The sequence below is a fragment of the Neolamprologus brichardi genome, chromosome 8 (genome assembly GCF_056152115.1).
Source record: "Neolamprologus brichardi isolate AB-2024 chromosome 8, ASM5615211v1, whole genome shotgun sequence".
NCBI lineage: Eukaryota > Metazoa > Chordata > Actinopteri > Cichliformes > Cichlidae > Neolamprologus > Neolamprologus brichardi.
Genome location: NC_142111.1, coordinates 25,222,464 through 25,246,713, shown reverse-complemented (window position 1 = coordinate 25,246,713; position 24,250 = coordinate 25,222,464). Strand labels below are relative to the sequence as shown.

General features: G+C 41.4%; 2 protein-coding genes across 8 annotated transcripts in view; one reads left to right on the top strand and one right to left on the bottom strand.

The window, feature by feature from the left end:
• baiap2b (BAR/IMD domain containing adaptor protein 2b) overlaps positions 1–5,877 on the top strand; it is a 77,912-nt gene extending 72,035 nt beyond the window's left edge. For 2 of the 5 annotated variants that reach the window (XM_006793254.2, XM_087844961.1), the window contains one exon: positions 5,290–5,877. In XM_006793254.2, coding sequence (XP_006793317.2) covers positions 5,290–5,434 — 145 coding nt within the window. In that variant the 3' untranslated portion in view covers positions 5,435–5,877. Of the gene's footprint in view, positions 1–582; positions 3,236–4,829; positions 4,874–5,289 lie in introns of those variants that run through there. The other 3 variants (XM_087844959.1, XM_087844958.1, XM_087844960.1) reach the window with 2 other exon arrangements.
• A 7,114-nt stretch (positions 5,878–12,991) lies between these two features.
• Positions 12,992–24,250, bottom strand: part of lmtkb (lemur tail kinase 1 b) — a 79,218-nt gene continuing 67,959 nt past the window's right edge. For all 3 annotated transcript variants that reach the window (XM_087844949.1, XM_087844947.1, XM_087844948.1), the window contains 8 exons: positions 23,972–24,105; positions 21,643–21,727; positions 21,202–21,323; positions 20,567–20,716; positions 15,949–19,465; positions 15,717–15,840; positions 15,379–15,585; positions 12,992–13,739 (listed from right to left, as the gene is read on the bottom strand). In XM_087844949.1, the coding sequence (XP_087701075.1) occupies positions 13,711–13,739; positions 15,379–15,585; positions 15,717–15,840; positions 15,949–19,465; positions 20,567–20,716; positions 21,202–21,323; positions 21,643–21,727; positions 23,972–24,105 (4,368 nt within the window). In that variant the 3' untranslated portion in view covers positions 12,992–13,710. The remainder of the gene's footprint in view (positions 13,740–15,378; positions 15,586–15,716; positions 15,841–15,948; positions 19,466–20,566; positions 20,717–21,201; positions 21,324–21,642; positions 21,728–23,971; positions 24,106–24,250) is intronic.

Sequence of the window (24,250 nt, the reverse complement as noted above, 5' to 3'; positions counted from 1 at the left end):
AGTAGTTTTTAATGGCTAATCCCGACCCAGCAGCTTTTGGTGCCGAGTCAAAGTGAAAGTAAAAAAGTGGGGACTGTTACGCAGTCTCGATCTGGGCCCAAACGAGGATCCTTAACTGATAGATCTGCTTGTGGGCTCCAGAAAGCCAGTATTCCTGAGTCCAGAGGACATTGTGCATGAAATGGGGAGTCACAGGAGGCACCTGACAAAGTGGCAGTTAATTAGACCTCAGGAAGAGAAATAGCTGATTAATTTAAGTGTAAGTCGTTTTAAGTTTCCTTTTGTTCATTAAGTTAAGAAAGAAAATCATGCTTTGACTCCACGGCACCTTCCCATCACGCCACCGCCCCCCCACGCTCCATGCAGCTCCTTCTGTCTGCTAACCGCACTCACTCAATCCCTGCTCGTTAAAACCACGTCCACACTTTGCTTTAAAATCAGATCCAGTTAAACTTGTAGGTTGTACTCGTCATGTCGGAGGGTAGACGAGGTTTCTGCGTCTGCGTGTGTCCTGGTTGTGTGTTTGCTGTTGTTTCTCCTGAGCCAGCCCACCTGGAAGCCTCTCCCTCTCTGTGTCCACAGTTCCACAGAGGGCAAATTGATTTCGACAGTGTGAGGACAGACAGACAAACAGGCACAGACTCAGCCACACGATAGGACATGCACCTCGCTGCCCATCCGTCATCCTTAACCCACCCTCTTTCCCGCCTCCCTACCTCCTCCTCACGACAATAAACTCTCCCCGAGCCGGTCAGTTCGAGGAAGACGCTTGGGTCTCTTTCTTTTTCTCCCTCTGATCTCCCTCCCTTCGTCCTTCAGTCCTGCCCTGTGCTGTCTAACTGGCCAGTAGCCACACTGGGCGGCTGGTGGAGCTTTGGTGCAGAGCCAAGCCGAAACCAGAACAAAGTGGACTCTGTGCCATCCGCATATTCAAAATCAGTGTGATGGACATTTTCTGTGAGGAAAATGTAACCTTTGCTTGTCTTTCATGCATGTACATTTCTTTTATATATTGCTGGGAGTTATATTTTCCCAACGAAGGAAGCTGATTTTCACTAATGTTAGAAAGACAGTGTAAAGAATGATATGTAAATCAGGGTGTAATCCTAAAGTGGTTGATCCCAAAGAGGATTTTTATATTATGTAAAAATGACATTGCAATCAATGCTTTTACTGGATCTTTCAGTATTTAACAATAATTTTACCTTTTCATGCTGTGAGGTTTTGTATTCCTCTGACGTAAGAGGCCATGTATCGCGAGTAGTGAACAGCTCATGTAAATGTTTTCACACATGGGGGGAAAAATGTGACGGGAATGTTTACTGTACATAAATGTGCCATACAGACGTGCTTGTCATGCAGTATCTATGATCAGTTTATAAAAAATGCACCTTATGGAAGTAATAGTCTATATTTCTGACTGTGTGTAAACAAACTTACTGTAACGTTCCCAGTGTGAGCCTCTGCGCTCGGATGGACGCACAAACGCACCACTCTCGGGGTCCTTTGACTGTCTGCTGTGGTGCCTGAATATTGTGCCAAGGCTGAATGGGGTCAACTAAGTCACGCGAGGCTCTGAGTCGAGTTTAGTGCTGAAACCGTTTGTTCGTTAGTCAGTTAACTGATGTGTCGTGCCGATTAAATGTTTGAAATAACTTATCAGGCTTAAATGCCAAATATTTGTTGGCTTCGGGTTCTCAAATACACACATTTGCTGCTTTTCTCTGTTTTTTATATGACTGCAAATTAAATATATTTGGGTTTTGAGCTCATTTGAAGGATATCGCTTTGACATCAGTTAAAAAAGAAAGGATAAAGTCAGATTAATCGATTAATTGCTCATAAAAATGATTCGAGTTGGAGGCAAACTCTGGTTCGTGCATGAAAGAAAAGACAACTGGTATTGCGGCGCTGCTCGGTACACGTGATATCGAAACCATTAAAAAAGTTGTTTTTTTATCATAAATAAAAAAATAGGCATAAAGTTCATTTAAAAGATTCAAAATCCTTTTCTACTTTCACAAATATTCACACGTGGTGCTTCTGCTGTCGGTTAACTTCTGTGATTAATGTCGTTTTATGGGAACTTCATAAAACCATCAGCGGTATTGTGATTAATAGAAAAAAAACGACACAGAGTGGTGATTATACTGTGCTGCATTCAGCCAAAGTGCAGACTAGAGGCACAGCCGCCTGCAGCTTTGAAGGGGAGAGGAATTCATTTGTGGTTGAAGCCTCATTCAGCCTTCTTCTTCTGCTGTCTCTGCGATTAAAAGCCCGATTCGTTTTTTTCTCCAAACCTCAGCGAGTAAAGAATGTCAAGTTTTAACAACGGCAAGAGATGTTTGTCTGATTCTCTGTGTGCTCAATAAAAATACCGGTGTGCTTGTCTGTATGTCGGCCCAGTTAGTGCCTGTCTGTGCTAACCGCTGTCCCTTTGTTGACATCTGGTGTCCACGAGCTCACTGGGACGTGACGTTTTTTTAACTCGTAGTTTTGGCTTCTGACTCGTGTGAAGTTTTTACAGAAATCTCGTCCGAGTGCTTTCTTCACCAAAGAGAGGAGGTTAAAAATGAAACTGTGCATCTCTCCCATTCCTCCTACACTGCAAAAAATGCTTTTACTAAATTGTTAATGAGGGAAATTGTTTGAAGAGTCTTGCAATATATTTTTCTGCAAGTATGTGATGAAGTCAGGCACATGCATTAAAAAAAAAACAACTTTCAAGTGCTGAAAAATATTTTCCGACTCTGCCTGAGACCTAACACGGACCTTTTTTGCACTGTAGAAATGTTCTCCTTGCTGCATATGTCTGTTGTCTCTGTGCTCTCTTCTTCTGCTCTCCGTTTGTCTGTCACCTAACACTTGTCTCCCCCCTTAGCTTTGCCAACCCCCCCGTCTTTTTTCATCTCTGTTTTGATGAATTTAGAGACAAAAGTCGAGTGCAAACGACTGGAAGCTGCCAGTGTTTCTTCTTTCTCCACTAAAATAGTCCAAGGTATGGCTGACATCGCTGCAGAGATAGCACACCAATCACCTGTGGCTAATAACGCCAGCATTCACTGACGTGCTCTGATTGTGAGAGGTTTTGTTGTAAGAAAAAACATCTAAATATTGTATAGAGAATTTATGTATATGCATGCTTTGGGGGCACCGAAAAGTGTAACACTGATGACCTCAAATGTATGGTGAATTTCTACTCTTACAAAGTATTAAATAAATTTATTCAGCTGGATCTTTTTATTGTTTCTGTTCGTTTTTTCCCCCGAAGGCTTTGGTGTGACACGATGAAACTTTTACAAAACACCATTTGAAGAAGCTTTTAATTAGCCTTCAAGTGCCAAACTAGCTCGTAAAGCCAATTTTCATTGACAGGCAGCGTTTCAACTCTCTTCTGGCTTTAAGTTTGTGCTGACTGAACTTTAGTCACCACATCTTTCCTCACAGCTAACAAACTGGGGATCGCCCTCTTGCTTTAACACATTAACAAGCGGCTCTTCTTGCACATATCACCGCTCTTATCAACATTTCTGGAACCGAGACCCATCATAACCTCCCACCGGGCTTGTTGCATGTACAGTGTGTGTGTTCTGTGCACAGTAGTACTTACACTGCATCCTGACCTGCTATACACACCCACTGGCCTGCTCCTCCTGCTGCTAGCAAAGGTACTTTTTTCAACTCAACTGTGTGTGTGTGTGTGTGTCTGTTTGTGTATTGCGATCAACACAACGTGTTCATTTTTAGTGTTTTTTTTAATTTTTGTAGTTGTTTTGCTTCAGTGTGTGGTGGGTTCACATGCCTGTTTGCCTGTTTTTTAATTTAATCTTTATTTCCCCCCATGTGACACGTGAATGTCATAATTTAAATGTAAACAGTCTTGGTGAATTTGTGGAGTTCTGATCTGTTTTTTGTCATGTTTTCAATTTAATCTAAGTAGATGATGACAATAATTTTGGCTAATTTAGTAACAAGATCTTTACTGAGTTTGACTGGCAGCCTCTGCAGGGATGATCTGATATCGTCGTGTTGGTGTTGTTCCCAGATCATCATGAAAATGTTGTTCCAGGTTCAACATTGCAAGTGACCAATCACATTATTGTGACGTTATTCTTTTGCGCACCAACCCATTCGTGCATTTATGAAATTCCAATGTTGCAAGGACAATATCAATTCTGCTTAGTGTTTATTAAAGGGTTAGGGTCCGTTGATCGGCGGACAAAGGCGGTTTCTCGCAGCTTAAGTACAGTTTTTTGTTTTACGCCGGTTTGTCCCGAAGTCGCAAAAGTATGACATCACAACATTCTGATTGGTCACTTGCAATGTTGATCCTGGAACAACCTTTAGTATGATGATCTGGGAACAACACCAACACGAGGATATCAGATCGCGCGCCTCTGTTTAATGCGGTGCTGATGTTGGTGAAAAAATCACCTTTGGCTCAGTGAAGGTACAGCAGTGAGGTCATAATGGAAAACTGTATGCACTGAATATAAAGTGCTTTTCAGAGCAGTCATGTAAAAGTCTCACAGTGTTATCACTGAATATATCTGACACCGTGTTACAGATAATAATGTGAAAAGAAATCAAACAAAAGGAGCAACAGTACCTCTAAACACAGGCTCCAGTCAGCTCAGTCTTGGTCTGTTTTCCCTTTTAATACCTTTAATGATACCTTGTGTTAACAGGAAATCAAATATACATGCCTTATAATGTGCAGCCATGTTAGGAGGAAGTGTGTAGTCATTTATTTCCCTGTCTCATGTTGGAAGATGTGCGTTGGTATTTGATCCTGACTGTTGACACGTGGGGATTGTTTCTGCTTTCAGTACAGGGCCTGATTACGCCCGCTTTTGAGTGACCAAAGCCCATCGTAAGTGAATAATCTTGGGTCTAAAGTGTCTTCGTGTGTCCACTTGCTTTTGAATTTTTCATTATAACTGAAAGCTTCTTCATTTTTTCGTGTTTTCTTTGCGAGCTGTGGAGTGGCTTTTGGGTTATTTCCATCGCTGTTTGTTTGTTTTTAATGTGATGTGACTGCTGACCTCATCAGCTGATTGTGGGCTGTTACACTTGTTAAATGTGTTGTTTGTTTCGGCATCATGCTCTTCGCCTCAGCTTTCTCTCTATTTGCATGACTCAGACCTTTTTGTTTTCAGCAGCAATATGGCTGAAAAAAAACCCCAACCCATTGTTCCATCCTGTGCTCTTGTTGACCTCGTCTTCCGTTACCATTTCACATTTTAACAAATAAAAACCACAATCCCTTTTTGCTCTTTTTCTTCCTAGCTATGATCCACCAGGCGAGCCGGCTGTGGAGGCCCCGGCCAAACCGCTCCTCTCCGACGATGAGGATGAAATCGAGGAGGACCACCTCGATGAAGCTCACTATGATTCCTTGGAGAAGACTTCCAGTCCTCCAGGGAACTTCTGAGCTTTCTTTTAATGTAAACCAGCTGTAGGTGGATCACTGGTGCACAATTTCACCCTCAACCCTAAACTGGAAGGCTCTGATTTACCCTCGGTATTACAATAATGCTTCAAAATGAAAAGAATGAAATATAACAACACGTTCTCACTCCCAAAGCGTAACATTTTACGCTAGGTGACAAATCGTCAACATATTACGTTTTCGGCTACCCACCACGTTCCTAAATGACGACCTCGGAAAAATGAGGAAATGTGAGAACCGTATGGACTCAATCTACACATGTTCGCTCTTTTTCTTCAAATCGCTTAGAAACACGCTATTTAACATCATTAAAGTCCTGGTTAACCTCAGGAAAAAGGTTATGGTTAGGGCTAGGGATAAGGTTAGGTTTAGGGCTGGACGTCATTGCACTGGATTTCGCCCATAACCCGCCGCGTACCATAAGAACGCCGCGGGACGTGACAAAACGTCGGCATGTTACGCCTCGGGAGTGAGAACGGGCTGAATATAATCAGCAGATAAAGTGCACTGCAACATGTCACGGCAACAGTAATCTCTGTAATCGCCCGGAGAAAATGTAAATAAATACTAGGATTGACTTTATATTTAACCACGTAGCAAGGAAGCCACATTCAAAAGTTACAAAAATGAAAGATGAGGTTTTCCTGTTGATTGGTGACTTTGGTAAAGTTGCATTTTAGATGAGCAGCAGTGGAGCTGATTCACTTTTGTAAAGGTTTTAAAGCCTACAGGGAGCATGTGGTGTATAAAAAGACGAATGAGAGCAGATGTTTGCTCGCGTGGCTCATGTGGTTCATTTTAAAGTCAGAATTGTTGCCTCTTGTATCGTATCGTTACCCAAAGACTAACGCCTAGCTCCATGTAGACTCACGGTCATTTAAAACGCAGCTCCTCCCCTCTCGCCTTGTCAATGAAAGGGCTTTAAAATTGCTAAGCTTCACACCGTGTTGGGTGTCTCACCTTTGAGCCTCACCTCTCAATACTGCCTTTTCACCTGGCAAGAGCACCTCATGCTTGTCAAACAGTCCAGCGTTTGCACCATAAGAAACGTCTTATTCAGAGACCGATGATCTTAAAGCACGACGGCAGAAAAAAAAGTACTGAAACACATCAGAAAGGTAGATTATATGGAAAAGTTATCTGTAGAATACGTTTGTGCTGATAGCATCACAACTGATAAGCACACTACTCGTAGTACTGTACCTTCAACTAATTCTGTACTCACAGGAAATCAGCAGGAGATAAGCCGCCGTTTGTACCTACACTTAATAATGAATTTCACTGATTCATGTTTGATTGTTATTGTTCGTAGTGAACGAGCACTTTATAAGATCTTCTTAAAGCAACATGTTCAGCTGAGATTTAATTCAGTAACACAATCAACAGGAGAAACTTTGTAATTGCATGTTGTTTATCTAGTTTAAGGTAATCGTCGACAGGCAAACAGGGTCACGCTAACGTAGGTTGTGTTGGTTGCACTGAGGTCATTTAAGATGTGCTCGTTTCGGTGTGTGTGGTTTACTCGTTTAAGAATTTAAAATACATTTAAATCTTAGATTTAAGTGGGGTGTAATAATAACTTGATAAAGCACTGGAAACTACATTTAGAAAAATCACACCATCCCTCTGCTTTTCCCACTTATTGAGTTATTGATTATTTTTCATTAGCATGAACAATTATGCTAACCTAACCTGCTCGTGTTAGGTTTGCTTTACCTTCATGTTGGAATAGCAAACTGGAACTTTCTCAACTTTCATTACTTTTTTAAAAAATGCTTTATTTATTTTTTTTTTTCAGAAAATTATTCCAGGATGTGAAAGTTGTTTTTAAAATTTTTGTCCTTGCATCTTTCAAGCATGTGTTTCTTAAAATTATATCCAAAATTTGTGAAAGGCTCGTTTTCAAAATAGGACATTTTGAAAGTTTTATATTTATCTGAGTATTTTAATATAATTTTAATGGAATTTTAAAATATCTCTATAAATATTAAAAAAAAATACCTCTTTAAAAATATTTCAGTGGATGACGGTCATTCACTGAAATATTTTTTTAAAGAAAACCAATAACACAAGAGACCTGAAATTTTAATTCCTATTAATAAGTGATGGACTGACATAAAAATACTTTTTTTTTCTTAGCCTTCAGAAAACCAGATTTCTTTTAAGTTGTTGATGAATTTCATCAGTAAATTTTAGTTAACAGGACTATGAGGTGTTTCCTATTCACAATAATAAAAATTAAGACTTTGAGATTTGAGAAGAAACAAATTTGAATGTAACTGGTTTTAAACCCGATTTAAGCAACAATTGCAAGTCTGATTTATTTGTTTTTATACTTTTCATATTAGCAGAATCAGCCTCAGTACTTTCCGCCCTTATTAAAGCTCCCGTACCCCCAATGTAGTGAACGACGGAGCTTGTTTGATGTAATCAGCTGTGCTCTTTCTACTCCGACGACTACACATCAAAACTATCATGCACCTTATTGTATGTGCATGCAAAACATATATCCACCACTAGATGGCAATAAAACTCGACTTCCTCACCTGGATGTAGACGTTAGAAAGGAAAAAGAGATTTCCTTTAAGGCTATTTTTAAAGTTTCTGGAATTTTTCACACATATTTTCCCCAAAGTCAGTATTTAGTTATTAACTCGGTATTCAGCTGTATATGTCTGAGGATATTTCCAAAAAACTCCACTGTTTTATATTAATTATGAGGAAAAATCAAATTCTGGATTCTGCAGAGATCATGGTAGTACTTTCTCATTATATCAGAGTACTTGTGTAGTACAGAGGTACATATACTATATATCCATAATGATTCACCTGCATTGGGTGATGCAGTTATTCACTCTGTTTTGTGCTCTGACCTGCTATGATAATCATTTTTAATTGTCTTTCTAAGGAAACTTTTCTTGATTATTGAGATCAATTCATGAAAAACAGTTTTTCACTTCAACTATATGCTTTATTGTTTTTATAATATATTTGATAGTTAAAATCATCAAGTCTTCATACACTTCAGTTTCCCTATAGTTAATACAAAATTACACGGGATGTTTTGGAAATATCTGCATTGTTTATTATTAGATGATCCCACATGTCCCAGCTCATTTTACAGTTATGTTTCAGGGGGAGATATAAGAAATTAGCTGAAAACTATGTGACTCAGAAATATGAAAACCAATAAAACCTACGTTAATGTAACATAAGGAGAACTGTACTGGCAGTCTACACTATAATGATGTGAGTTGATGGTAAACAAATTGTTTGTTTTTTAGTTTAATTCTGACAATAAAGAATCAAGAATTTAACAATATTGTGCAGTGTTGTTTTTTTTATCTGTTATAATGATCAAAAATTTAACCCTGAGAAACTTTAAAATTGATCTGTTACACTTTTCCTCATTAATTTTAAAAGTGGTCAAAGTTTTAGCGCACAATAAGATAAATAATGATAGCTGTAAACACGCAAAGCTCGGCTGGTACTCTTCAGAAATAAAAACATGGAGCTGGAACTGAGCACAACAGGCTCCCTTTAACATGCTGTCCTCAGTGAGTTGCATGACACAGAGTGTACAGATGATGGGAATGTACCATGCATCGACTTCACCCTTCCTCCTGACAACAAAAGCATCGTTTCTCTGGATATTCTGCTGGGATATCCTGAGTCATCCTACATGCAGGCGAAATGCTACACCTGATAAATCCCATTTTTATTCCTGGCACATTATCTCAGATGGGCTGTAACCTTTTGGTTACACAGAGTCATCTGATCCCATTATGATTCACTTAGAAGAAAACACAGTTTGAAGAACAATAGTGCTGGAAGAGTAAAACCTTTAAAACTAAAACGACAGAGGTTGAGAGATTAAAACTTTACTACTTTTTATTTGATGTCCTAAAGCAGGGGTGTCGAACTCCAGGCCTTGAGGGCCGGTGTCCTGCAGGTTTTAGATCTCACCCGGGGTCAACACACCTGAATCAAATGATTAGTTCATTACCAGGTTTCTGGAGAACTTCAAGACATGTTGAGGAGGTCATTTAGCCATTTAAATCAGCTGTTTTGGATCAAGGACACATCTAAACCCTGCAGGACACCGGCCCTCGAGGCCTGGAGTTCGACACCTGTGTCCTAAAGGAATCCACCTGTTTGAAATATAAAATTCTTTATGGAAAAACATCGAGTTTAGTTTCAGATCGTCTTCCTGTGGGTTTAAGGACAAATGGAAATGGGTGTTGGATTTGACACTCACCAAGAAGTTTCTTCATATAATGGCCTTCGTGACCCTTCTACCTGATCCTCGGCCTTTCTTCTAACCCACGCTTATATTGAATTTTTACTTACTGTACCCACTCGCCCAAATTGAAGTCCTGTAAGAGAACTATAATGCTAAAATGTTTTGAAAAAATAACATCGATTATCTTATCGATTATGTTTCCTGTGCCCCAGGAAGTTCACAAGCAACCTGAAAACATATTAATCTTCTGTATTTTTACATTCCTGTTAAGTTGATATAATATACGGTACATTTATACTATAGAACAGCGGCCCCCAACCCCCGGTCCGCGAGAGTTGAGGCTCAGGTGTGAAATGTAGTTTTCTGCGTTATTTTGTTATCGTTTTTATCGTTAACTCTGTTTTCCTGGGTCTTTTCACGTGTGTTATGAATAAATCTTCTTTTTTTCGGTACCGGTACCAGTTTTATTTTGTTGTATTTATCTGCGACACCTTAAAGGCCGGTTCATGAAAATATTGACGGGCACAAACCGGTCTGTGGCGCAAAAAAGGTTGGAGACCGCTGCTATAGAAGACTTTACACACCATGTGACCTGAATTTGGTGGCTTAATAGGTTTTGAGTGCAAAAATGGTTCCCATTGCACCTTTTAGCACAGACAATGAAGATGAGAGACTGTCTTGTTTTATACATGGATTTAAAAACTTATATTTAATATCAGAGTTCTTCAGTATTTGTTGGTTGTCCAAAATGAATCTAAGGACTCTTTAAATTTTACATCTGAACTCTTTAACAACTCTGTAAGATTTTAGCGTCTACATGTGTAAATAAATACATTTATTTAAAAACACGTAAAAAATGGGCCAATATATTTAACATGTGTAAACCAGATTTTATTTGTAATTGATAGAAGGTACAGAAAGTAATGACGTGACCAGGTCATTGTTGGGGCACACATTATGACAGTATCTCAACCAAAGCTTCTCCCGCACGTTTGCGCCTTTGGTTCAAGGCCAGTGAGCTTCCTGTCTGTCCTCACAATGGGGTGAAAACATACACAGCATCTCTTTGGCAACAATAAACATAAGAGATTTTTCAAACCTTCCCTCCCTCACAGATACAGTACAGGAATACTCTAAAAAGTATTTTTGTTGAGATACAAAAATATTACGGACAGCCATCTAGATGTTTCTATGCTAAACTGTTACAGAATATTAAAGCCTTGGAAGGCAAACAAACATTTAAGACACTACATGTTGATCACCGGGCCTCTTTCAAAGGTGGAATCAAACTTTTCCATCCAGCAAACACACCAACCCATCAGTCTTTCTCACAGTTTTACAAACAGAGCAAAGCATGACAGCATTTTCTTATCATCATGACATCAGCCCTCTGTGGCCTTTCAACAAGCTGATCAGACCAGTGAGGCTTAATTATAAATTAGAGTCTCGCTTAACAACAATGAGGCTCAAAGGGATTCGTCTTTTCCTGTTAGTCTGAAAAAGTCCAACAGTTCAACTTCTAATCCTAGAATTATTGTAACATGATGGGTAAATGGTCAGAAACAGAGAAATACTGGATGTTTAATGTGCTGATTTACAAACACAAAAATCACATTTGTTCAGACAAACCTCAGTGCAGACATAAACCGGACAGTATTTAAATGTTGTTGGGTAATTTGAGGTGTTAGCGTGTAGGGATGGGCAATATGATGGTACTCACCAATGAAAAAATGTTTCTACCACAGTATCTGTTACTGCTTTTCCACCAATGTGGTGCTGGCATTCCTGGCAGTTCTGCCTTGGAGTCTTTTGAGAACCATTGTGACGGTTTGACAGCTACCATGCCTTTCTTTGGAGACGGATATTTATTTGGAGGGTGAAGGTATGAAAAGCAGCTACGCCCCTAAACTCCTGTATTGAGATGGAGTTATCCATCCATTCATCCATCCATCCATGTCCACTTATTTAAAGTTTTGTAATGGTGGCAGCAAGCAAAGGTATTCAAGATGTCCTTCTCCACAACATCACTTTCAGTTTGGACTGGGGAATCCTGAGACCTTCCCAGGTCAGGTGAGATCTCTCCATTGGATTCTGGGTCTAGCCTGGTGTCACCTCTCAGTTGAGTGTGCTTGAAAGAAGTTCCCAGGTGATCCCCAAACCGGATATCCAAATGACCTCAACCACATCTTTAAAGCTGAACAAAGACACCCTGCAGGGGAAACGTGTCCACATGTATTCCCTACCTTAATCTTCCGGTCATTACCTTGACATCATGACCAGGGATGAGTGTTGGAACATAGACTTAAATAAAAAACCCAGTACAACACCCACATCACTGCTGATGTTTAACGAATCCATCTCATCCTCCACCTCCTGATGAATAGAGGATGAACCATAACTCACAGTTAGAGGTGCTGACACTCATCCCAGCTGCTTTACACTCAGTTGAGGGGTGAAGGTCATGCAGTGACCTTGAGTTAATAAAAGCAAAACAAAAAAATGCAACAATACCAAAATCTATCTTTAGAGGCCCAAACCATTTTTGTGCCAAGCTGGACTCGTGCTTATTAAGGCTGTAAAGCTGAATTTTTTATACATGGGAGTTTATGGGAACTGACTCCTATTGGAGCCAGCCTCAAGTGGCCATGATGGGAACTGTGGTTTTTGGTACATTCCCCTCCCATGACCACTGACACCAGCAGGCCCAGCAGTTTTCTGTTACTAAACAATTACTTTTATAAATACTGTGAACCAACACTGTGTCGGTGGAAAAGGGATATATGCCTTCAGTACCTCCGTAGGCTTCTCGCATGTCAGTGAGTATTACTGCTCTCTAGCAATGTTGGATTAACAGTATCTTTGCATCAATGTGATGAAGTGCCTTGATTTGTCAGGCATCTGCTGGTTAACCAAAACAGACGTTTTGTCTATATTTTTGAGCTGAAGATCCATCATGATAAAATATTACATTATATTGCCCACCCCTACTGGCTTACATCACTGCTAGGTTCAGTCGATGTCAGTTTTAATGACCTGTGTACCTGCCTTAAAAATAAAAACACTTTCCTTTTGTTTCTTAGCCGTAAATTCTTGTAAATGTGAAACCATGCATTGCTATATTATAAGAAACTTCTGTACTTCTTCCCATTATAGTCACAATGTTGTGTCTGATGCTTACAGTAAAGAGGAGTTGGCTGCGATTGTGGTGCTGGCGCCCAGTTGGGTAAATAGAGTGATGTTTGTGTAAAACAGTACAGTCGCGGTCCTGATGTGACAATGAAAAAAGTCACAAATAATTATTAGGTTGTCAAGGTTGCTCAGCTGTTTCCTCAAAAAACAGAAAACATCCTGTAAGCAGACAGCCATTAGGATCCCCCACGCTTCCATCTTTCCCACGAGCACGTCTCTGAATGATCCCAAATACTGACATTATATTACTTGCGATACTTTAAAGATTCTTTTTGATATTCGTTATTAATACTGGTAAAACCATTTCCTAAAAAGTATAAAGTCTGCGGAGCTGTACAGTCTTGTTCAAAGTGCTGATCCTTTGTTGAAAAGTCAGAAAGTTGACATTGTGTCTTTTACTCAGCAACAGTTTAACAGTCCTCTTTCTTTAAAGTCCAGGTGGCTCCACACTCTTATGAATGCTCCCCATGACGAATTAGAAAGTGGCAAATGTAACGCTTTTCAAAGGTCTGTCCTTCCACATTGTTTCTTTAATCCAAAAAAATATGTAGATTCAACATACAAGTTCCCCCTGCTTCCTTAAACTCATCATACACACCGTATATATTAATATTCTTGAAATATTATATATTAACAATTCTCTTTTCAGTATTCTAAACAGCTTAGGTCAGTCCTACGTGGTGGTGAGACGGACCTTTCAAAAGTGTCCACAGGCGGTAAGAGGCACTGTCTTGTGTTTCTAAAACCTGACGTTAAAAATGAAATCAGTAGTCATGCTAGTAGACCGAGTTGTTGTCACAAAGAGGCAGGAAATATCCACAGCTTCTTATTCTTTGTCTCCATCTTCACTGCTTCCTGCAGAAACACAATGAGACAGAAAGGATTAATGTACATCACCCGTTTTTACAGGCCACTGGGCGTCTTTATCCCCAAAACATTGGCACATATCAAAGACATTTGGCAAGAGTGTATTTTCTCATTATTATGGCAATTCAGCTTTTGGCAATATGCTGCAGCCAACAATTGCATCTTTAATGGGCCAGGTTCCCAGACTGGGTTTAAGTCTAACACAGCAGAAAGAAGCATTTTAGTTTTATTCTTTATTTGTCAGCGATCATGCACAAAAACTGTGATCTCATAAGATGTAGCAACTAGCCCGTTTCCATCTGACATCTCTGGGAAGGCAAGGCAAGTTTATTTGTATAGCACAATACAACAAGGTGATTCAAAGTGCTTTACAGAGACATTAGAAACAAAAACAAATAAAAAGCATGATTTAAAATTGATTAAAACAAGCAAACAAACAAACAAACAAAACAGTATTTAAAATCAAGACAGATAAAATCAGTAGTTAAAATGTAAGTTTTGAAATTTAATTCAATTTCAATTCAATTCAATTTTATTTATATAGCGCCAAATCACAACAAAAGTCGCCTCAAGGCGCTTCATAGATACAGAGAAAAACCCAACAATCATATGACCCCCTATGAGCAGCACTTTGGCGACAGTGGGAAGGAAAAACTCCCTTTTAACAGGAAGAAACCTCCAGCAGAACCAGGCTCAGGGAGGGGCGGGGCCATCTGCTGCGACCGGTTGGGGTGAGAGAAGGAAGACAGGATAAAAGATAAATTTAAGCTTAAGTGCGGATTTGGTGCTTTATTCAAATGCAGCTGAGAACAGGTGAGTCTTCAACCTGGATTTAAATAAACTGAGTGTTTCAGCTGATCTGAGGCTTTCTGGGAGTTTGTTCCAGATATAAGGAGCATAAAAGCTGAATGCGGCTTCTCCGTGTCTGGTTCTGACTCTGGGAACTGATAAAAGACCGGATCCAGATGACCTGAGGGATCTGGAAGGTTCATACTGGGTCAGGAGGTCACTGATGTATTTTGGTCCTAAACCATTCAGAGCTTTATAGACCAGCATCAGAACTTTAAAGTCTATCCTCTGACGGACAGGCAGCCAGTGTAAAGACCTCAGAGCTGGACTGATGTGGTCCACTTTTTTGGTCTTAGTGAGGACTCGAGCAGCAGAGTTCTGAATGAGCTGTAGTTGTCTGACTGATTTTTTAGGTAGACCTGTAAAGATGCTGTTACAGTAATCAAGCCTGCTAAAGATGAATGCATGGACTAGTTTTTCCAGGTCCTGTTAAGACATCAGATCTTTTATCCTTGAAATATTCTTGAGGTGATAGTAAGCTGACTTTGTTATTGTCTTAATGTGTTTTTCTAAGTTTAGGTCTGCGTCCATCACTACACCCAAATTTCTCGCCTGGTTTGTGGTTTTTAGGTGTATAGATTGAAGTTCAGAAAAATACAGACTGTAAAACCTTCATATCAACACGTGTTTACTGCAACGTTTTCATAAAACCTATTGAAATAAAGCTGAAAGTCCACATGATGATTGCTTGATTTTAAAAATCAAAATGAGCAAAGTTAGATATGTATATCCATTGTTAAAAATATGAGTTTCTCATGAGTTTGCAGAAGCGACCTACCTCCTGCAGATTCCATATCGGAGTCTGAGATGTGAGTGATGGAGAACCGGGAAACGCTGGAGGGAGAGACGGTAAAGCGGGAATACTGCACGGCTGGTTTAGTGTCTGGGGTTGTGGTGACGGAACGGGGTGGAGGGGATTCAGATGCGGCTGAGGATGTTGGCAGTGGGAGTAGGGGGAAGTCATCTTCCCACTCAAAACCCGCACCTGAGTGAAAACAGCAAAGGGGAGGAAGTAATAGTTTGATATCTTAACATGAGAAAGTCTTCAGTGTGCTAATACATCGTGTGTAATCATATTCACGTTTACACATTTGAAAGTAAAAGAATAATACATACTCTCCTCCGAAATGTTCCCGTCTGACGAGTCATCTGAGGCATTAACCCTTTCTTGAGGTTTGGTTCGAGAACCTTCCGCTCCTAAAGGAAAGCCATGCTCGGCGAGCTCTTTCGTTGGGCTTTCCTAGCAGTTGTGATATTAAAAGAGTCAGTGAGTGGACCAGAATAAACATTATTGATGTGCCATTAATAGAGCCAATATTAAAGCTAATCTTCCCTCTTTGACACTCACCTGGTCGAACAGATACACGGTAACATCGTCGAAAAAAGACACTGTTTTCTTCTTGTGTTCGAGCTCCTCCTCCAGGTTCTCCTCGGTGAGCAATGCTGGCATCTTGAGCAGGCTTCGCAGTTTATGGGCCTCGCTGTTGTCGCTCACCACAATAGGCACCGGGTGGCACTCTTCCTCACTCTCTTCCCCTCCGCTCTGTTCCTGCATATTGTAGCTTTGCAGCTCCTCGTCCGACTCGTCGCTGTCGTCGGTATCGCCGTCCTCCTCGTCGGCCTCCTCCCCGTCGGCCGGAGATGCTCTGCCCTCTGTTGCAGGGAGCGGAGGCGGTGGGGTGGACGGAGGTGGAGGAGAGGAAGAGGAAAATCGTCTGGCGTTTGAGGTTTGTTGCAAAGCTACCTCATCTTTGGGTAAGGTGTGTTTCGTTTCACTGGATGTGCCTGATGGCCTGTTCTGAACCGTCTCGGTTGCTGCCTCCTCTGAAGTTTCTGAAGTTTGAGCAGAGTCTTTTATGTCATCTGCTTCCTCCTTATCTAAATTTACGTTGGTGGCACAATCTCCATTCAGGGCACCAAGAGCTTCTTCCATGGCCCCCACCACCTCAGCTGCCCAGTCTCCCAACGATGAGCTCTCTTCCTGTGATGGCCATTCATCCAGCCCTCCCTCGGTATCAGAAGGCTCTGGAGGAAGTCCTAAAGTCTCATCTTCGCAACAGTCCTCAGTCAAGTACTCCTCAATCTCTGGTGCAGGAGAGAATTCTGTTTTGTCTGTTACAGTTTGTTTCGTTTCAAGTTTTATGTCCTTCTTCACTACAACACCCTTTAGTTCTTCCTCTCTATCATTTTTCCTTTTTGCAGCTTTCTTTTCTGCCATGTTTGGTTCTTTTGCAATGTTTTGCTCATCTGTTTTCCCCATCTGGAGTTCCTCTCCCTCATGCCGAGTCTGCTTTTCATTCTCATAGTCTGAAAAGTAGGCAGAGTCTCTGTATGGCGTCTTATCGCTCAAGGGTAACAGAATTTGGTCATCTTCCTGTGATGCTTCTAGTGCCAAATCTTCGCCCATCGATGACTCACCCACTTTAGCTTCAATTCCCTCTTCCTCTAGGACTTCTTCCTCCTCCAGGCTGGCATCGAGAGCAGGTTTTCCTAAAGGTTGTTCACGAGGTTCATGAGGTTCTTTGGGAACAAACTCGGGGCTCTCGTTATTTTCGGTGTCATAGCCGCTGTCCATAGCTTTAGGTGAGCTGGAAGGGTGGGATGACGCAGGGCTGGAGCCTTCACAAGACCCAGCTGCAGACGGCAGATCCATGGAATCCATGGAATCGGGTGTTCCTACCTGCTTTTGTAGCAACTTGAAGGCGGGAGAAGCGTTCAGCTCGCTGGACTCATCAGCGAAGATGCCTGAAGTAACATCGGTTATATCGTCCGTGATGTCTTCCTCTTCGTCGTCGTCGCTGCAGTCGAGTATGTCAGCGAGGCTTACGTTGGAATCTTCACGGTCGACGCCACTGTCACTGGTGTGACTCATCTCTGACTGTGGATCTGTCACCGCCACCATCACATGCGTGTTATCATCAGGAGGTGGAGTGGCTTGAGTGGCTTTTGTCATCGTTAGAGTCACCTCTTCTTTTCTAGGCTCTGGCAGTTTCTGTATGATTTCCTTAATAACGTCCTCCCTCTTCTCTTTGGATTGGACATCATCAGTTGTAAGATCGACGTACTGTTCTCCACAGTCCACAGATTTGGCCACGATGGGACCTCCTGGAGCTGGTGATAAATTGATCATCTCTTCATTGCTCGGCATGTCGATGTCTTTATCTCTGTAGTTCGCGTGACTGTAGAGCTGACAAAAGCTTGTGTTTCGAACAAGCAAGCCAGTGAGTGGGTCAACAAAGTGCGAGTGGCAGCACTCTCCAGATGTTGGCACCTGAGTCTCACCTTCATGGCACATGTAAATGTAGGCATTGCAGTTTTCCGAGGGCACCATAGCATGATGTTTACTCAAACTAAGGCAGGCACTATTATCTTTGACCTGGTGTGGCTCAAGATAATCGATGGGTTTGGGTAGAGAGTGAAAGGCCAGGCTGTGTCCTTCTGGCCAGGAGTCCTCGATGTCTGTACTCGGCATTGTGTAATGGAAATCGGCGTAAGTGTCCTGTCGGCAACTATGGCTTGCCCGTCTCTGGTGACTGGCACTGCTGTGGCGGTGCTTCGAAGGCCAAGTATTGCACGTGTGTCTCTCAACAAATATGTCCTCATCTTCCTCTTCTGAGTCGCTGTCTCTGTGTCCGATGAAGAGAGCCCCCTGAGTCTCCATGTTTATACTGACAGAGTTGCTGTGGTGTCTTGTGTGGCTGGGCATAGTCTTCCTCAGGGAACCCATCATGTCATAATAACCTCCAGTGACGTTCTTTCCTATAATGGACGTCTGACTCGTGTCCAGGTATGTGTCTCTGTAAGCCTGCTGAGATGGACTGTTTATAGAATGGGATATCACCAGTGGGTTCTCCAACTCCCCCAAAGCCTGACGCAGGCTTCTTGAGCCCCAGCTTTCCTGATGATGCTCTCTGGAGAGCTCACCTCCAATCAGATAGTGATCTAGTCCCAAAGGTGGTGAGTGGTCAAAATAATAGCCCCCGTCTCGATCTTTATAGGACACATAGTGACTAGACTCCCAGGGTCGTAGGGGGCTGTTGTCTGACACTTGACCTAAAAGGGGCTCCATTGTCAGGGAGATGGCAGGACTTGAGTCGTTGGAGTCATACATGTCAGATTTATGGATGTCAGCTGACCAATAAGGACCCATAGTTTTAGTCTGTGATGGGCAGGCCATGCACTCACCCGAGTCTGCGCTCCCAGTCAGGAAGCTCCCACTGCTGCCCTGGTAGTCTGGGCTGTATGAGACCATGGTGTAGTCTGGATCAATGTTACAGTCTACTGGTTCCTCAATGCGAATGTAGTATTCACTGTTTACTGAGGGGCTATGGGCACTGAGGACAGGAAGTACACCTGGAGCGTGTAGATGTTTAGGTTGATAGTAGGAAGGAGAAACTCCATGGCTCAGGCTTTCCATGGGACAGCCTCCCACAATGCCTCCAGGTGGGTAAAATGCTTCCTGACAATGATGGTTTACCTGACCTAAGGTACTAGAAGTGTCTGGGGCTCTGTATGACTGGTCTGCCCTGGCTTGCTCCCACTTGTACTCAAAGTTCAGGCCGTGGCTGGTTTCAGTGACTGTTAGTATGTCATCTCCAGACTCTGAGTGGTAGCCATCACCATTAGAAAATGGTTCTAAGAGTGGGAAAGATGAGGTGGTTGATGAGGGGTGGTCTCGTGACATCGCTGAGGCACCACGCTGACTGTTGAATCCAGTATTGGGACGCATGGAGTTCCAGCGTCTCTCAAAGTCCTCTTCGGCCTCGCTGGCCCCCTTGGCACATAGGTAGCTGAGCAGCAAGTGAACTTCCTCTGCAGTTGGCCTCTGATCAGGCTGCAGCCAGCAGAACTGCATCACCTCATACCTGTGGAGCCAAAACACAAGGCACAAAGAAAGAAAGAAAACTTTAATTAAAATTAAATGAAAGAAATAAAAAGTACAAAAGTAATCAGCTCGATACACTCAGAAATCGACCTTTTGATTTTTAGAATTGGTTTCCCGTTTGTAATATCGTAGTTAATACTGAGAGGAGCTATTATTCTCTAACAATGGTGCATGCTCATATCAAAAATGGGCAAAGTTTCAAATATTGACTTCTCCAAAATCTATTTCATCGGTTTTTTCTACTTCTGGCTGGTATGATATTGGTTTCTGGTTGTGGTAGTGTTCTCCAGTCTTTCTGGGCTGTGGGCGTTTGGTGGGCTACAGTTCATCTCAAAACCAACCGTGTTGGTGTGAACTCAGTGTTTTACTATCCAATAACAGCCTCACTGTAAACACTCAGTAGCAACCAAAATTACCGCACTAAATGCCACAATAAATGTTATACATCAATTTATCAAATAAGGTGGGTGATAATGAAGTAATTAAATATATAAAAAAACTCAAATACGTAAAATCAGAAAATAATATTGCAAAATCTAATATGCAACATAATCCAAACCAAAAAATAAATATATACACGTGTCATAACTGAGGCATGGAGCTGCACCAAAGCCCAGTATGGAAGTAAAAAAATTACTGAGATGTTCATTGTGAACTGTGAATCATACAAGGCTACAGTAACAGAGTCCAAGAATAGTGCAACAACAAAAGAATAACAATTGGAAGTTCATTAAACATCATCCTGAAAGGGATTTAATTGTGTTGCTTTAAGTTTTGTGGGGCGATCGTGGCTCAAGATTTGGGAGTTCGCCTTGTAATCGGAAGGTTAGACAGTCTCGGTCGTTGTGTCCTTGGGCAAGACACTTCACCCGTTGCCTACTGGTGGTGGTCAGAGGGCCCGGTGGCGCCAGTGTCCGGCAGCCTCGCCTCTGTCAGTGCGCCCCAGGGTGGCTGTGGCTACAATGTAGCTGCCATCACCAGTGTGTGAATGGGTGGATGACTAAGGGGTCCTTAGGGACTAGAAAAGCGCTATATAAATACAGGCCATTTACCATTTTTGCTGCATTTATGTGTGACTCACCAGCGTTCAGCGAGGGGTACTTTGAGCAGCGGCTTGGGCAGTCGCAGCTGCTGCTCCCTAACAGCGTAGGTCAGCACTTGTCTGTCAGAATAGTGTCTGTAGGGCTGGTTTCCCAGCTCGAACAGCTCCCACATAGTCACCCCAAGAGACCTGAGACACAGGACAAGATTAAATATATCTTATTAGTGACTTCATGTACATTTCATGTATACATTTCTTATAATCCTGCAGTAACGTCCATCCTTTTATCTACTGTTAAAAACGTACAACTATATAAGCGTTTGTTAGTGTATTAATATTATTAAAACTCTTGTGTGTTTCATTCTTTATAACTTATATCCGCAAACTGTTCAGAAAGTAATAGAGAATTACAATAATATTATCATAATATATATTTGGCCTAAAACTACATTTGAAAATTTAAATTTTATTCAACAGAATGCAATATAATCATTTTGTTTTAGACTAGGGAGTGATGGCACGTTGGTGACATCCTCAGTAAGTTTGGAGCTAACGTAAGGATTGTTTTAGGTAACTTGGTACAGTATTTAAAATGATGGTTAAGGGCCATACATGATGTCAGCGAGCGTCCTCACAAAATACAAAAGATGCGTCTATGTGCATTGATCAGATACCAGATATTGCTGTGTTTGGTCTGGTCTGCCACCAGCAGGTTTCCGTGCACCTCGTCCACCAGCTCTGGAGCGATCCAGCGCAGGGGCACGTACATCTGGTCTGATGTCACGTAGTAATCGTCCTGAAACGAGGGTCAGGTAAATTGTTAAGCTGCAGAAATATGACAAAAATAAATTCAAACTAATTCAAAACCTGCTGGACAATTTATCTTTTTCTGATATAATGCTAAAAAGTGAAAAGAACGTTCTTATAACCCTGCAGAAATTTACTCGACTGTGATTAATGTGGACTCACTGGGAACTGACTATTTAAATAACGAGCTTGCTTTTTTGTTGCCTGCTGGTGATGAATACAGAAGATATTTTCAAACTTTACAAAGATCAACAGAACCAGTTTGTTGTTTGCTGATCTTTTTCACATTTAACACACTTGTTGTGTACCTTGTACTTTGTGTGGGCCAGACCATAATCTCCGATCTTCACTGAGACATCAGCCGTCAACAAGCAGTTTCTTAAAGCCAGGTCACTGGAGAGGGGGGCAAACAGCTGTTATGTCTCTCTAATATTAGCAAACACAAAACAACAAGACTAGAACATTTTTATCAAAAATACTTAGAAGTCCTGCAAACAACAGTCCTGTGTTTTTTTTACAGTAGGCTAAAAATAAACAAAACAAATTAAGTAAATTTTACTAAAATGAAATAAAATATACAGGAAATGGCTTGCTGTAAGTGCCCAACAGGACAAGAGTAATTACTTGTGTTGTTTATGTCATATAAAGCTTCAGATACTTCTTATTTTGCATTGAAATATGAATCTATACAACTATAGGTAAACTTATCCACCATGATTTAAAGTCATGACTTGAATAGTTTATGTATGTTTTGATGAGAAAACCAGGTGTACTGTAGTAGGAATACATCTTTTTCTTTTTTTGAGTATGAAGTGAAATGAAAACGAGATAAAATAACAATAAATTATTGGAAAAAATACAAAAACCGGAGTCCTGGAGAGGAGGAATCACCGCCTGCAACAAAATCACTGATGCTGGAGTCTTTAGGGAGCACTCAGGCAGCACCAGGATATTGTTCCAGGAAGTGACCGAGAGGCAAAAGGCTCATCTCAAATTCAGAGCGAGATATCTGTAACACTTAGAAGAAAAATCTCATTGAAATAAAAGAAAATCTTTTTGAACAGAGCACAGCAGACAGAAAAATAACACACGCACACAAAAACATGAAAACGGTTAATAAAGCTGGATTTTCAAGAAGTTTGAAGGACATGTTTGAGGAGGGTTTTTGATTCATTCAACTGAAAGCAGATCAAGGTTAGGTTAAGCATTCACTGAACGTTAACAGATTTAAATGAATGAAGGCTTCAGCAGTAATACTCTACAAATAAACTGCATTAGATGACTGCATCTTGTCTGTTAGTAGAGCCATCCGGTGTTCTCACTGAACAGCAATGACTGTGAAATTTGTTACTGTCATGGTCCTGGGTTCTTTTGACCCGGCGTTTTGTGTTTTCTATTAGTGTGATTATTGGTTCTGTTCTTCCTGTTTAGTGTTTACTCTGTTCTGCCCGTGTGTTCCTGTATCTAGTCCGTGTTTCTTAGTCTGTGTCCTTGCATGTGTAAGTTCCTGTTTTATTGTGAAAGTCTGTGTCTTATGTCAGTGTGTTCTGTTTACGTTTCCCCTGCCTCGTCAGCTGTGATGTCTTCCAGGTGTGTTCCCCTCCTGTTTCCCATCCCCTGATTCCTGCCGTGTGTATTTATAGTGTGTGTTACCTCGTCCTCGTGCTGGTTCGTCTGTGTTGTTTCCCCTCGGTCTCCCCGTATGTATTTCCCCAGACCTCCCTGCATCTTTGTTTCTGGTTTGTTTTGTTAGTTTTACCCAGTTTAGGTTTTCCTGTTTCACCTTCACCCACGCCATTGCTGTTTGTATTTTCTTTTGTTAAATAAATACTCATCTGCACCAGAGCTGCCGCATTTTGGGTCCTATCTCCAACTCCACACGTCTGCCACACCGGACGTGACAGTTATTAGTATTGAAGAACAGTAAGTTATGGTATACAGGCTCACTGCTGTAGCAAGATCACAGAGACGACAACCTTATGGCTAAAATCAAAGACGTCCTTTAATTCTACTGTCCGAGAAGATGGTGACTCTTAAATTAATGATCGTCATCAGGGCAAAAACCTGAGTATCTGTTGGACACCAAAAGAGTGGTAGTCGGGTCACTTTGTGCAAATATTCTCTGCATTTCACCAAAGGGTAGAAATGTTTTTGAACATGTGCGACTGCTCTTCTAACTTCTGCATTTCCCAAAGAAGTTCTCTTTTCAAGGCCACCAGGGTAAATACAAATTAATAACTTTGACCATCTTCTGGTAAAAATTCATTTTAGAAATATGGACAACAGCTAGTCCTAGCTGATGTCTTTCTAACACAATACATTGACGATTTGGAAATAAAGTCATAGCAGTCTGGACCGTTTTAAAATATTTAATTTACGAGAGTCACACCTTTTGGTCTGCATTTTGAAAGTCTCTGGTTAAGATCAGACTGAAGGTGAGTCGGGGCCTGTGCTGGGGCAGAACTGAGGCATACACAAAACTAACAGCTTCAGCTAAAAGTGGACTGATGATACAGAATAATTGTGTTATTTATGAACAAGGGAAATGGCAATAGGGTAAACAGAGACTGCCTGCTTGACTGAACATCAGTGACAGCAGTCGGATTTCTCAGGTTTAAGTCTGAAATGACTCTTTACCTGTGCGTGAAGTTGTGTTTGTGCAGGTGCAGGAGGCCTGAGGAAATGTCACAGGCCATCCTTTGAAGAATCAGGGGCTCTGGGCTCATGGTTTCAGAGGTTCTGCAGCTCCTGAGGTAACCCTTCACATCCCCCTGCACACAAAAGAGAGCTATAAAACATCTGCATGGCCACTAGAGGGCAGTCTTACCATTTTACTACGTCGCCTCTGTCCAGTCATGTAAACCTTGATTGGTGTCAGAAACCGGAACATTGCACAGAAGACCAGACGAACTAGCA